The following is a 13,633-nucleotide window of genomic DNA, read 5'->3' on the forward strand; positions in this document are numbered from 1 at the left end:
ACAGGCGAGTCGCCGCCGAGTCGCAAAGGAAGTGACGTATGCGGTCGACGAATGCGTCCTTTAGGATGCAGCCTAGCGACACAGCTATAGTTTGAGACACGGTTTAGATATGCTGCTTTCCGAGGTTGCTTTATAGTTTGCGCCTGCCGCTAAACTCGTCATTTCCTGCAACATTGTCCAATAGAATTAATGAACGTTCTCTCATTCCCGCCCTTATCAACCTCCTGGCCAATCAAAAACAGTGTGCCTGAATAACGTTTCCTCCGTTTGGGCAGATTGACGAATGTCACGTGGTGATGAACCAATAGTGAATCAAGGAGGGTTGGTGTTAACCAATAGACGTTGAGGACGTAGAAGCTGATCTTATAAAGTGCAAGGTGACAGATTGTCCCATCCTACATTTACTGACTGCTGCTGTGTGCGCAAGCGTCTAATCCCGGACCCTCCGAAAGCCGTATCAAACCGGTAATGGTTGCCTTTCGTATGTCCTGCACTTCGTATATAGTCTTGTAGGTCTATGTTTTTAATGCATTCGGCTGTTGCATTTCAGAACTTCAGTGGATGTGTCTCAAGAAATGATTGTAAACCTGCTGTCATTGCTAACATTCTGTAGCTAGCAAGCTAGGTCGGCCATTCAATGAATTCAGAAGTGACTCCTGAGTCAGTTAGCGCGCGTGCCTTTGGGTCGCCTATGCGCCAGATTTAATACCAGTAGTAACACGAGTATCTTTTTTTCGGCCATTCCTTCGTGACTTTACTGCCGGAGCAGACTACGAGTTACACATCGTCAGCGCGGCGAAGCTGCGTTCACTAGACTCTTGAATGTAAAATGTCTGACACTGTGGGCCTACCGTGCTCTGAATCAATCTACCACTACAAGGGCATCCTCACGGGACAGCCACGGTGTCGTGTCGCCCCCCCTGTCATTGCACTCGAGCACGCTAAAGGTTAACTGTACCCGGTGAGTGAACCGTGTTGGCTTTAGTAGGCCCAACATGACAATCTGTGGCCCTTTTTTGACCTTCACGTCTGCAGACAGGTTAGCTTAGCAGCCTAGCTTAGCCTAGCTCCTGCGCTAACCCGAAGGGCCGTCAACCTGACTCTGTAAAAAAGGGTCACATTCGTCAGAGCTAACCTTGGCCCGGCGAGAATATATGTTTAAATGTTTTACGTGAATGTGCTGAACCCCAATATGTTACAGCACGGTTTGCGGGGGTTGGGTTTATTCTGCAGCACGGTGATATCTATCGGTTTATCTACAGTTGACCCTTTTCAGGAGTCAGTGTGTCTGGATTAGCCTTTTCTGGTAAAGCTGACAGGGTCCAACAGACCAGGATTTTCTCAATCCACTTGGTTGCTAGACTTGACCTTTTGCAAAGATATTCCCTTTTTAGTTTTAACCTTGCCATGGATTAAAATCCCATTAAAGACCAACCATGATGAGTACTTTGACCCATGAGCTGTGGACCTGCAGTAACGTCCCAAGCTGCCCGACCTGCAGGGCAGTGGAGAACAAACTATGGCCCACAGCTCCAGCCTCCTGTTGAATCCCAGTTCTTCAGTACTGGGCTGCAGTGAGTCGGATTGACTGGTGTTGGGTCCTAACTTGGCCTCAAACCAGTCAATTTGAATCTGCTAGTTGATTCATGAGTGTATGAAACAGATTTTTGAATATAAACTTTTTCATCCCTCCAGCTCCCAGCCATGTACGCCTGCGCCAAATTCGTCACTTCGCCTGCTGTGGTATGTCACCTCTAATACTTTTCTGGCAATACTGTACTGATATTTATTGTGAAGCTATTTTTTAAATCTGAGTATAAGTACATTATAAAAGATCCTGCAGAAACGGAAATGTAACATTTCGGTTCTGAGAATAGATCCCTACATCATTTAGTTCAATGGAGGCACAAGCTTTGGGCATCAGTTTTTATTTCAAGGACACTAGTTGAGAATCAGTCACGCTCTTTATAACAGTCTCAGAGTTGGTGGCAGGAACGTGACAGCTGACCCTTCAGCGTATAGGTCGTCTCAGTCGGAGGTGCTGTGGAGGACAAAGTTCCACATGTACGATCAGCGGAACAGTCCAAGCATCCCCAGAGTGCCACTCTGTGTTCAGTGTAGATCTAAATGAGTAAAGAGGACGCAGGATCCGTCCTGCTCACTGATTTGTAAAACTCCCCACTATGAGCGACCGGAAACCAGAGATCCAAAATGCCTGGATCTCGACCGATAGTCAACTATTGGCTTTGTGTGTAGCTACATTGTATCGAAAGTTACTTCTAAAATTCTTTAATGTTTTACGCTGAGACATTGGATAATCTAGAATCCAATATTTTTTAATACTATCGATACTGTGGTGATTTTATCAATTTGTGTAGTTTTTTTGTTCAGTTCAAATGAAAACAGAACCAGAGTGTCAAAGCCGCCATGTTTCCACTCATGGTGCACTGTTGCACTGTTACATTGTCTTAATGCTCTTTCCTCCTAGTTTGGACTAAAGGCAGCACAATCTTTACAACAATTTGTATATCCATCACTACCCACGTTTTTCACACTTCCCTTAATTTTTATACAAATCCACTAATTTCAGCTGGAAGTGAAATGTTCAGATTGTTAGCAGTAGTTTTTATATTTTGAGCGCCACATAATTGAAGCACTGCTAACCTTTAAATAATTTGTTTGTAGCTGCGTGGGGGGTCCAGAGTCCTCGCCCGGCCAGCCTCAGTCTCCCTCTTCAACAGACCTGAAACCACAGTGGAGCAGCAGGTGAGTAGTTTGATTCTATCCACAGAAACATCTGGATACTCCCCTTTTTTGGCCTTTCATAGGGACAATACATTTAGAGGAATACATCTCACTGGCTATGGTGTCATTTCTACCAAAAGGAAACTGGCAGCATAGTCTAAAACTAGCATTGACAGAGGTTGGATTATGCTGCGGTCAAGCTTTGGGACAATTATTGTGCAAAATGACTTTCCACAGCAATAAAGATCTTTGATGGGAATTATGACCTATTCATCGTTCCACAAGTGGTGCTCAACTGTTCATAGCAAACCCAATATTTAAATAAACCTTTTCTAGTTTTTCAGTTTTGTGCAAATATTGAAATAACAAAGTGAATTTTTGTTAGGTTTCCAGGCTTTGGGATAGTTTCATACCGTTGTTGCTAAACTTCTTTCCAAGAACATGATGCACAAACTTTCAAGGGACAAATGCCTAGTGATATTTTCTATTCCCAAAATAGTTCAAAGGAAATCTGTATCTGCAGTAAAAAAAATGTAGTTTCTAAATCGAATGAGTAAAGTGCATTAAAGTTGTGTTGCAGCAGTGGTATTTACTGCAGCCAGTTCTCCTCTGCCTTGTATCCCAGGCCCTGCTGCCAGTCAGCCAGTCTGCCCTCCTAAGCCGCTCCTTCCAGACCAGCGCAGTCTCCCGGGACATCGACACCGCTGCCAAGTTCATTGGTGCCGGTGCTGCCACAGTGGGCGTGGCCGGCTCAGGGGCTGGAATCGGAACAGTGTTTGGCAGCCTCATCATCGGCTACGCCAGGTAAGGTTCGCCCTGTTTGTGGTTAAATGGCTGTTACTTGTTCTGAGGGGAAGAGAAAACGGGTGCCCCAATATAATGGTACAACACTAATATCATAGCTTAATGTGTCACTCTGTAAACAAGTCTCAATTAGAGACGATTAGTAACTGGTTTCATAGAATGAAACGCTGTGGAACTGGAGAATGTTGCTGCACTGCTATTGAGTAAGAAGTTTAACTTGTTGCTTTTAGAATGACTTCATGGTTTAGGTGCAAAGATCTTTTTTTGCTGTGCAACTCGTCAGAGCGATTTGAAAATGAATTTCCAACAATGTGTAAAACTACAGGATGTCTCAGAAACCTCTCTTGGAAAATGAAATGAATAGTTGGTCATTCTGTGAAACTCAGTGCAGCCAGTTGGATGTGTATCGGTCAATGAATAAAACAAAGTCTTAAACGCCCCCCCCCCCCCCCCCCCCGTTGCCTCCTCCTTAGGAACCCCTCCCTGAAGCAGCAGCTGTTCTCCTACGCTATCCTGGGCTTCGCTCTGTCCGAGGCCATGGGTCTCTTCTGTCTGATGGTGGCGTTCCTCATCCTCTTCGCCATGTAAAGCGCCTCCATCAAAGAACCCCCTCGTCCCAGTCTACTTTTCCTTCCCTTCTCTCTGCCTCTCTTCCCTCAATCTTGGGGGAGGAGATGTTTCAGAATGCTAACTCTGAATGAGCTGATGGGCCATTCCACAAGGAAATATATATATAAATAAATGGGAAATCACATCTGAGGTTAACAAATCTCCAATCGTGCGTTTTTATTGTTCCTTCGCTTATTTTTGTTTTTCAAAAAGTTTCATGTAAGGTCTCACTTTGGTTGAAATCTGTCCAAAATAAATGGTTGGGATAACTAAAAAATGTATGCAGTATTGTTTTTCTTGCCAAAAAAAGATTTTTTTTTAAATTTCTCCTTGACCTTTATAATTTGGCCTACAGAATTCCCAATTTAAATTGAATTAAATCCGCTCAGTGCCCTGAATGAGACAAAGTAAGTTTAAAAACGATATCAGAATTTGGACTTGGAATCTATATAAAACTTAAAGTAAATTAATAAATATACATTAAGCACTAACAAAGTTAGTAAATTTAGGTTATTGTAGAAAGTTTATGTCTACTACATGGGGAGGTGTGGATCATACACTGCTCAAAAGCAATAAAGGAATAAAAATGGTACTCAATTTTAGGGAAATAAAGCTGTCTGTCCTGAGACTGTTTTAATGTCCTGAGAACCAAAGGGTGATGCCTCTTAATAAAAACTCAAAATGCCAAACATATCTTTTGGGATGTTCTCCCAGATGTCAAATCTGAGGCAACCTGAGGGATTCAAACTATGTCCCAGAAGTGTTCTACCAGGTTTTGGTCAGGTGACTGAAGGCCATTCATTTGTATCGGTTCCTTCATCCTGCATCCTCTTTCATCGTGAGACCCGAGGTAGCCAGGACCTACTGCACCAGTGTAGGGTCACACCATGGGTTCAGGGATTCCTTCCCCATCCTGGAGGAGTTGAACAAGCTGATGGTTCAGAAATGGCCTCATGCTCCCAGCAGTGATGACTAAAGCCAAAACTAGTGGAAAACCAGTTGGATCAAGAGGGAGAAATGTAGCATACAAAACCAGGTCTTGTTTTGGGGTTTTTCTCATTGTTGCCCCTCTAGTGCACCTGTTAAATGTTTTGAGCTGTATGGATATGCATAAGTGTCTATTTAACATATTATCAACAAACTTGAAAATCTTGAATTTATTGAAATGATAATACTAAACCGCTATCCTTTAAATGATTTGTACTATTTTCTCAGATCACCCAACAAATGCGACTCGTGCTACAAAGACTCAATATTGACAAATTGTATTGGTTCAAAAAGTGTCACCTATGTTAGAAGCGGCTTCATTGGAAGGAAGGTCACGCAGCAGCGATACATCTAGTTGCTTTGTTTTAATTTTCCCATAGGTACCAAAGATCACTTTATTTCTATATATATTTACCACAGGTTTTATACCTGCACTAATGTCTTAGTTTAATGATTTCAGCTCAATCTACCATGAAACCGATACGTTTCAATGTAATACTCTGGGCTAAAGAACTCCACACGTCCTCACAAACGGTCCTGTTGTGATTGGCAGCCAACCCGCTACTCTGGTGTTGACCACCAGAGGGCGCCTAGGCCTGTGCGCTACTACAGGCACAGCCTGGCCACTTCCTGCCGTTGTGAGAAATTCTGGGGTCTCAATCCCCCCCCCCCCCCCCCCCCCCCCCCCCTAGGCTGCACCCCTAAGGACGCATTGGTCGACTGCAAACGTCACACATTTGTTTTTGTTTTATAGAGCCATCAAGCTGAAATGTGGTGACATTGTGGTGACATTCAGCTACTGTAGCTTGGACCTATTCTGTAACACCTAAAGGTTACAGTTAAAGTAGCTCTTATCCAATACAAGTAAAAAAAAATGTCCCAGCATACATTGCTGCTTTGGTTTTTATTGACAGTATTGGATGGTTTCCTCTGCCTTCCTAAATAAAATAAGATGACCTTCTCTATGCGCAGCAGGTTGTTAGGCAATAGGAGCAGCAGAGTTAAGCAGGAAGTCCCCCCCCCCCCCCCCCATAGGCCAGACCTTCAGAGGCCCCCTCAGTTCAGCCAATGCGATCGTGGAGGACGCAACCCAGTACTACGAAGGCCGGGTCCTACAAGGATGCAGCCTTGGGAATTGAGACACAGCTACGGAAATGTCAGCAATCCAACCCGGACTTCAAACTTTCCTTCCTCTTACTGTGATTAATTCATTTATTTGATTTATTAATGCAACATCCTGTACGCTCCATACATAATATCATTTTGTTCTTCTTCACTATATAGCAAATTGTGACTGCAATTTACATGTCATTATCCAAGGACAAATAAATAAGTGTACACAGTTTTACATAAAACATTTCAATTGGTTCAAAGTTATTTTACACTTATACATACTTTGATCATATAATAAAATGATTCCTTTTCATTTGGAAACATTTCCACTTTGAGGTGCGTGGAGGACTTTACTTTGAAGGTCCCACCGGATGTACCATCTTTGATCGTTTCGGCGCAGCTTAACCGGAAAGAAATCACATCCTGAAGTTGCGTTGAGGTAATGCATCGTTGGGGATGTGGTTGTTTGAAAACACAAATATTCGCACGACATATTGATTTAAGCCGATAACTACCGGACGGTCCGCCTCATACGCCGCGGGGAGGTGGACGGGGTCAGTTTCTTTCGAGTACTTGATACTTTTCTGGAGGCCTCGGGGAAAAACGCAGGACGTTCAGCTAGTGATAAGTAGCCACTATGTCGCGGGAGGAAATGTCTCGTCTCCCGGCCTCGCCTCGACCCCGTTCCTCTGCTCTCTGATGCCGCTGGTCAACGAAAGCAAGCAGCGGTAACTTCCATGCAGCTAGCGGCTAGCAGTGACGCGGCACGTCAACGGTAGTCCACGCCAACGGTTTCCACTTCGCGCTCGTTAGCTCGCGAGTCATGGCGGACAGCTCCGGGGAGCAGCCGGGCGCGCACGGCTCGGGCGTTAACGGACAGGCTGGCGGAGCGTCGCCGATGCCGTCTTTGGCCAATTCTTTACCCGCGGGACACCCGGCAACCAGCGGTGCTCACGCCAGCGCCAACCCGGCCTCCCCTCCGCTTGCCTCGGCCGCAGAGAGTGGCCTATCCGCTCTCGCCCCCCCGATGGCCGCTGTCACCGCTACCGGGTTTGGCAACGCGTTCACCCCCGGCTCCACTCCGCCGGTGGTGGCCGTGTCTCCGGTTGTACACGGGACCTCGGTTCTACCCGGTGTCGGGCTCGGGCTCAGCGGGGTGGCGGGAGCAGACCTCCTGTCCCATATCCACGCCACATCCTGGGACCCGACCCTCAGTACGGACTGGGACAACGAGAAGGCTTCCCAGCAGTGCATCCTGAGGATAAAGAGGTGGGCTTCGTGGAAACATTTACTGTCACAGTTGTGTCATTTCAGGTATCTTCACACCCCGATGAGGTGAGTATCAAGCCAGAGTGGAAGTAGTTTTGCATAGTTTCTGGAACAACAAATGGCACATGATCCAAAATGATTCCAGGACCGTCCCTTTGGTATGGAACACGCATCTCCATTTAAATATTAAAGACTTATACTGTTTAAAACCTCCAGGGTTAGAAAGAAATAGTGCCTATAAACAAAGTAAGGTTTTGGCACACAGGAAGGGGTTATTTGTTCTATATTTTAATTTTGTAAATATATTATTCATTCACCCTTTTTTGGAGTCTACTCATCAAGTGACACTTTGGCAGTAGTGCACATTGCATTATCGATGTTCTATAAGCTTCCCTCCATCTCCGGCGTCCTGTCTAAAGCCTCCCGTGTCTGTCCGTCCCTGCAGAGATATCATGTCCATCTACAAGGAACCTCCACCGGGGATGTTTGTCGTCCCTGATCCGCAAGACATGACCAAGGTGTGACTCCCTGCACCCCCCCCTTTCAAATGTCTCCTACCTACATGGCATATACAGTGATCCACCAAAGGCCCGAATGCCAAGAGTGTGCAAAGCTTTCATCAAAGCAAAAGAATCTGTAATATGAAACATACTGAGGTGTCTTGAGCAAAATTCTTTTGTTTACCACATAATTCCATGTGTTCCTTCCTAGTTACGATGTCTTCAATATTAATCTACAATGTAGGGGGAAAAAAAGAAACCCTTTTGTAACCCCACTTCCTGTACAGATCCACGCACTGATCACGGGGCCATTCGACACGCCGTACGAGGGAGGCTTCTTCCTGTTCCTGTTCCGCTGCCCCCCCGACTACCCGATCCACCCGCCCCGGGTCAAGCTCATCACCACCGGGCACAACACCGTCCGCTTCAACCCCAACTTCTACCGCAACGGCAAGGTCTGCCTCAGCATCCTGGGGTGAGTCAGCCGTCGCCTCTCTCCTTTGATGCTGTCTTAGAAGGTAGAGGTATAAAAATGTGTGTGTGTCTGTGTGTGTGTGTGTCTGTGTATAGGACATGGACTGGCCCAGCATGGAGCCCAGCCCAGAGTATTTCATCTGTCCTCATCTCCATCCAGTCTCTGATGACGGAGAACCCCTATCACAATGAACCTGGCTTTGAACAGGTAGTGTGTGTGTGTGTGTGTGTGTGTGTGTGGGTGCGTTTGTGTGTGCAAAGTACCTTTTAAATGCCTAAAGTGTTTGTATTTTCAACATGTAGCGAGTGAGAGGAATCCGCCTGCGTAAAACGTGAGCTCAAGTTAAAAACGCATATACAGTCGATATTTATGTTACTTAACCTCATAGAGCTGTCTGTGCGGCTCAATAAAATCAATATTGACTTTCGTGGCCACTTCTTTTAAGTGTCAAATTTGATTGATTCGTTGTTGCAACTGTAATCTCAGGCTGGGTCAAGACATTTGGATGTGATGGTTAACACTGTGCTTTTAATTTGCACAGGGAAGCTTGGCCAATAGCTAAAAGGAGATCCATAAAAATAAAGAACCAGGAATTCTGGGGACAGGATAGTTGAGGAGAAATATATGAGCCACTCGTTGTGTATTTTTTGTGTTGTGTTTTTTTTAATGGAATGATGTCATTAATCAAGTCCTGTAAAAGAAGTATATGTATGTGTGTGCGTTTCTTTTTCTTTCAGGAGCGCCACCCAGGGGACGGTAAGAATTACAACGAGTGCATCCGCCATGAAACCATGAGGGTGGCTGTGTGTGACATGCTGGAGGGGAAAGTGCCCTGTCCTGAAGCTCTGTGGTGAGACCCGACGCCGTTGATGATCCCTCACTTCTCCCTCCTTCTGGGTTATTTTCAGCTGATGCGTGCGTGTGCGTGTGTGTGTGTGTGTGTGTGTAGGAGTGTGATGGAAAAGTCCTTCCTGGAGTACTACGATTTCTACGAGGGTGTCTGCAAGGAGAGACTGCATTTACAGGGACAGAACATGCAGGTGTGTATATGTATTGTTTACTTTTTAGTTGTCAGCGATACGTTTGAAGGTCTAACTAAAAGGGTCCCAAACTGCTATCATTTTTATGATGATGTTGATGATATCTGGAAAAACTCATTCTAACTCATGATTCTACTGTGAGATGGATTCCAGAAGGCCTTTAGACCACAACAATGACATGCCGTATAGCAGCTGTCCCCCAACCCCACCGACCGGTTTCATGTTAGACGACGTGTTCCTGAAGGCGTGGTGGATAAACACGACAAACAGTCGTGGTGCACAGCAAATAAACCGCTTGGCTGAAGGTTAGGAAATGTGTCACCGGGAACATTGCATGACGCTGGTTATTTTTCTAAATAAAATATGCTTCAGGGAAAAAAAGGCAAACTAAAAACCGTTGCTGTATAATATTACATTGTACTAAAGCAGTTGTTTGAGCAATGTTAATGGTTAGATGGACATTCTACTCACAAAATAGAAATATTCCCCATGGTTTACAGCTGGTAGGGAATGGAAGGGTAAACACCGCACTAAACTGTTCCCGCATTGCTATTTGAAAGCTCTGCCTTATTCAGACCCTCTATTCCAGAATCCATAAGAAACTTCACGGGGTGGACTGTATTGAGCCATGATGCACGGTACCTGTTTCCATTGACCTGCGCTTTCCATTTCAGTATGCACTCAAAATGACAATTACATTTTGCGAGACCCGTAGTTGTCGTTTCAGTTTCCGAAAAAATGATCGGAAACCCTGAAAGCGTTTTCAGGCAACACGAGCTTTCCCAGCCGATAGAGGACCAGTTGGACGTCATGACCAATGTGAATGAATGAATGAATGAATGAGATGGTGCGAGATGTAGCCAGAAGACCTGGGAAGTTTTCAGGTGAAACACAAATTAATGTCGATCTCCGAGCTAATCGCAAACAAACTTTTGGTGCTAGTGTAACAAACAGGGTGTTGCTGTTTGTCTGTTGCATAGCAACAGCCACACGTACGGGGACTATTTTCTCCAGCCTACTGAAAGGCGTTACACAACGTTTGGTGGCTACAACTATTTTGTGCTGAAAGTCAGCTATTTATTTACTATCTATGATGTCGCTGGTCACTAATTATAAAAGCAATAAGGTACTCAAGGCGGTACTTACAGTTCAAGGGTTTACCAACAACACCCTTGAGCTCTTGTACCTGGAGAGATAATTTGCTTTACTATTTGTTTAAACAGCTGACTGAGCAGAATCGTATTTCTCAATGATGAGAGTCGTTCTAGTGTGGACAGCAGTGGGTCCCCTAGGATTCCTGTGCACACATGAGGAATATCTTTAATATGGGTAACATGGCCTACTACAGACAGCAGATCAGGATCTTTCCCTGGCGGCCCTATCCCCGAAGGACACGCTTGCCCAAACTGGGTTCTCCTCTCTATTTTTGTATTTCTTCCCGCTCAGGACCCATTCGGCGAGAAGCGAGGCCGCTTTGACTACCAGGGCCTGCTGGCCCGCCTCAGCGCCACCCACAGGCGGGTCCGCGAAAAGAGCCAGGCGGAGGACGACCATAACGAGGAGCATTCGGACTCGGACACAAGCTCCACGGGGACAGACCCCGACAGCCAGGGCAGCTCCCAGCCCTGACTGCCCTCGAGCCCCTCGAGCCCCTCAAGCCCCTCAAGCCCCACTCTCCCACACCCCGGGCAGTGCTGGACTCGGAGAACTCAAGGACAAGGGGGGAGGGAAGGGAACCAAGAGAGGGAGGGAGGGAGGGAGGGAGGGAGACAGACAGAGAGAGACCCTCTGAAGCCGTGTGAGGGATTTAAAAAATCTGAGCCAGACGGAGGGAGCACATATTTGGAGCGCAGGCTCTCCTTCAAAGATCTGCAATCCCGTCCTGGGACCACGAGGAGACACCAGCAGCTCTCCTAGTGTGTGCTGGTGAGCTCACAGTGAGTCCGTTAACATAAGAAGCCAGAGAAATGTCACCTCTCATTTATATCCACTCCTATCCCCCCTTTTCAGTTATGTCGTCTTCTCATCGTTGGGCTGAAACTAGGGCTTCTTTTGCGTTTTTTTACTTTGGAAACCCCTCCTGTTCTTTGGCTTGTTGGGCTCTCGTGATTTCAGATCATCATCATCATCATCATCATCATCATCATTAGCGACGTCCCCTCCACAATGCTCCACGCGAGTCGCACTGTCACCTCTTAGTCCACAAAAATACAATCCTCGCTTTTTTTTGCACTCTATATATTAATTTGCCTGCTTTTTTTCATGGCTAACGGCCCGATTCTCCCGGCCTACAGGGGGGCCTAAAGACCACAGGACGTGTTTGCAGTGAGGCAGAAAACACTCCGAAAGGACGGGGGTTAAGATCACTTCCCATCCAAGTCCTTCTTGATACGATGTGCTCATGCTGCACACACGTTCAATGTGTTATTGGTTGCTGAAGTGATTCCACCTGTTCACATCCATCTCAAGCCGTAGAACGCCACAATATAGGTACAGCTAGCCTCTCTCCGCCTGAAGGTGACCGGATCCACAAAGTAGCCTCTTCAATTAACACATATCTCCTCTGTTTAATGTTTAACATGAACAAGGTGTAAAACTATATTTTACATGGGTTTATGTGCCGCTGTAAACAAACAAGATATGACGTGTCTAGAAGTGAGTACGAGGTACTGGTGGAAGGAAGTTGTCCATGGCTAAGCTCGCCGATATCCACACAGCGTCAGAAAGGGACTAAAAACACAAGGCCCGGGTCCGAATGGCGACCGGTCATGTACGCTTTCCAGCGAGGGGTCGGACACGGTCTGCGTTTAGCTCGCCGCGGTTTGGGTGGATGAAAAGCGGACCGAACCCCCAGCTCCTCTCCTGGCAGAGGTCCGACGTTGGCGCGGGATTACTAATGTGTAGGGCATTCCTGTTTTTTAAATTTGTTTTACGTTGTAGAATGGTTGTACAAGAGGCGGCTCCCAGCACAATGGATGTGATGACAAAAACCTTTGATTGCGTTGAACTTTGCTGGCACGGAAGTGAGCTTGTGTCCCTGTTTTGGTTTGTGTTGTGTTTGTGCTTAAAGCAGGGCTCGTCTGCTCTATAGAAAGCCTGGACTCCTGATGGAAGTCATCATTTTCCAGGTCTGCAAAAATGTTTGTATTGTACAGAAGTTCTGATTAAGCACAGAATAAAATGTTGTTCAGTTGTGATACATGTAAGTAGTGTTTTATTTGTATTTCTTGTAGCTTTACACCCACTGTCAACAAAGAAAAGAAGTCGGCGCTGTGTGATGTAATGTCTCGTCATTAAAAGCTGACGCTGTTAGTGGGATTCTTGGCGTCTTTTGTTCCAAATCCAACCAGCTGGGCCACCAGGCAGACATTTTGAGCCCCTATGAAGCCTCACATTGAAGCAATTTTGACAAAAATGCAAAACATCACAAAAGAAAGGAGCCTGAATTGGCATCAAATTAGATAATAAAAAGAATGAAATACCTTAAATTGTAAATCACATCTCTTCATGCCATGGTGGCAGTAAAGTGCTGTCCCACATGTTCATATTTACGCCATTTAAAGCCCTCACACTCAACCATTTACCAGGTGACATCAGTTCAATCCCTGGGGTTTATGGGCAAGGCAGATTGCACCTACCTTTCTCCATTTCTATCTGCACTATAATCATGTTTAAACATCCATAAAGGCCTTGTCTCCACACTAAATGGCTCATGCCACGTGAAGTCAACTAGCCTGTCACAAAATGTTCAATTTGGCATACAAAATTACTAGCCGTTCAAATAATCTTAAGTAACTAAACTGTTATGTCTGTTCTTGAAGTCAGTCCCATGTGTCTTTGTCTCTGAGACCTGCGCCCCGTTCCTTGTACCGAGCTAAGTGAGTTAGCCGGATCCTTTTCAGGGCGCGGTTCATTAGAAAGGCTGCATTCCAAAAGTAAAAAAAATGACATCCTATGGTCTGCTTCTAACCACTTTTCCTCGACCTCTGTGGAAAACGTCATGAGTTTGAGTAAAGCGGGTTATGAGGAAAAGAAAACCGAATCTACCTCCACTCTGCAACGATGGTTACGGTGATCAGCTCCCCCCGCCC

The 13,633-nt window shown here is 45.7% G+C and overlaps 2 protein-coding genes across 2 annotated transcripts; both read left to right on the forward strand.

The window, feature by feature from the left end:
- The first annotated feature begins 344 nt into the window (after positions 1-344).
- Positions 345-4,435, forward strand: atp5mc1 (ATP synthase membrane subunit c locus 1). Its single transcript, XM_037476227.2, has 5 exons — positions 345-465; positions 1,696-1,743; positions 2,686-2,766; positions 3,371-3,549; positions 4,023-4,435. Exons 2-5 carry the CDS (start codon positions 1,705-1,707, stop codon positions 4,135-4,137), a joined length of 414 nt encoding a protein of 137 aa, XP_037332124.1. The 5' UTR covers positions 345-465; positions 1,696-1,704; the 3' UTR covers positions 4,138-4,435.
- Positions 4,436-6,628: 2,193 nt separating this feature from the next.
- On the forward strand, positions 6,629-12,854 carry ube2z (ubiquitin-conjugating enzyme E2Z). The gene is made up of 7 exons (XM_037476180.2): positions 6,629-7,527; positions 7,973-8,045; positions 8,315-8,502; positions 8,598-8,709; positions 9,240-9,352; positions 9,452-9,542; positions 10,989-12,854. Exons 1-7 carry the CDS (start codon positions 7,082-7,084, stop codon positions 11,169-11,171), a joined length of 1,206 nt encoding a protein of 401 aa, XP_037332077.1. The 5' UTR covers positions 6,629-7,081; the 3' UTR covers positions 11,172-12,854.
- The last annotated feature ends 779 nt before the right edge of the window (positions 12,855-13,633 follow it).

This window comes from Pungitius pungitius, chromosome 12 (assembly GCF_949316345.1).
Source record: "Pungitius pungitius chromosome 12, fPunPun2.1, whole genome shotgun sequence".
NCBI lineage: Eukaryota > Metazoa > Chordata > Actinopteri > Perciformes > Gasterosteidae > Pungitius > Pungitius pungitius.

Excerpts from the sequence above, each read along its gene's own strand:
- atp5mc1 (XM_037476227.2), top strand. The coding sequence starts at position 1,705 with ATGTACGCCTGCGCCAAATTCGTCACTTCGCCTGCTGTG. Across the intron at positions 1,744-2,685 it reads TCGTCACTTCGCCTGCTGTG|CTGCGTGGGGGGTCCAGAGT; the intron begins GTATGTCACCTC and ends ATTTGTTTGTAG. Across the intron at positions 3,550-4,022 it reads CTCATCATCGGCTACGCCAG|GAACCCCTCCCTGAAGCAGC; the intron begins GTAAGGTTCGCC and ends CCTCCTCCTTAG.
- ube2z (XM_037476180.2), top strand. The coding sequence starts at position 7,082 with ATGGCGGACAGCTCCGGGGAGCAGCCGGGCGCGCACGGCTCGGGCGTT. Across the intron at positions 8,503-8,597 it reads GTCTGCCTCAGCATCCTGGG|GACATGGACTGGCCCAGCAT; the intron begins GTGAGTCAGCCG and ends GTCTGTGTATAG. Across the intron at positions 9,543-10,988 it reads TACAGGGACAGAACATGCAG|GACCCATTCGGCGAGAAGCG; the intron begins GTGTGTATATGT and ends CTTCCCGCTCAG.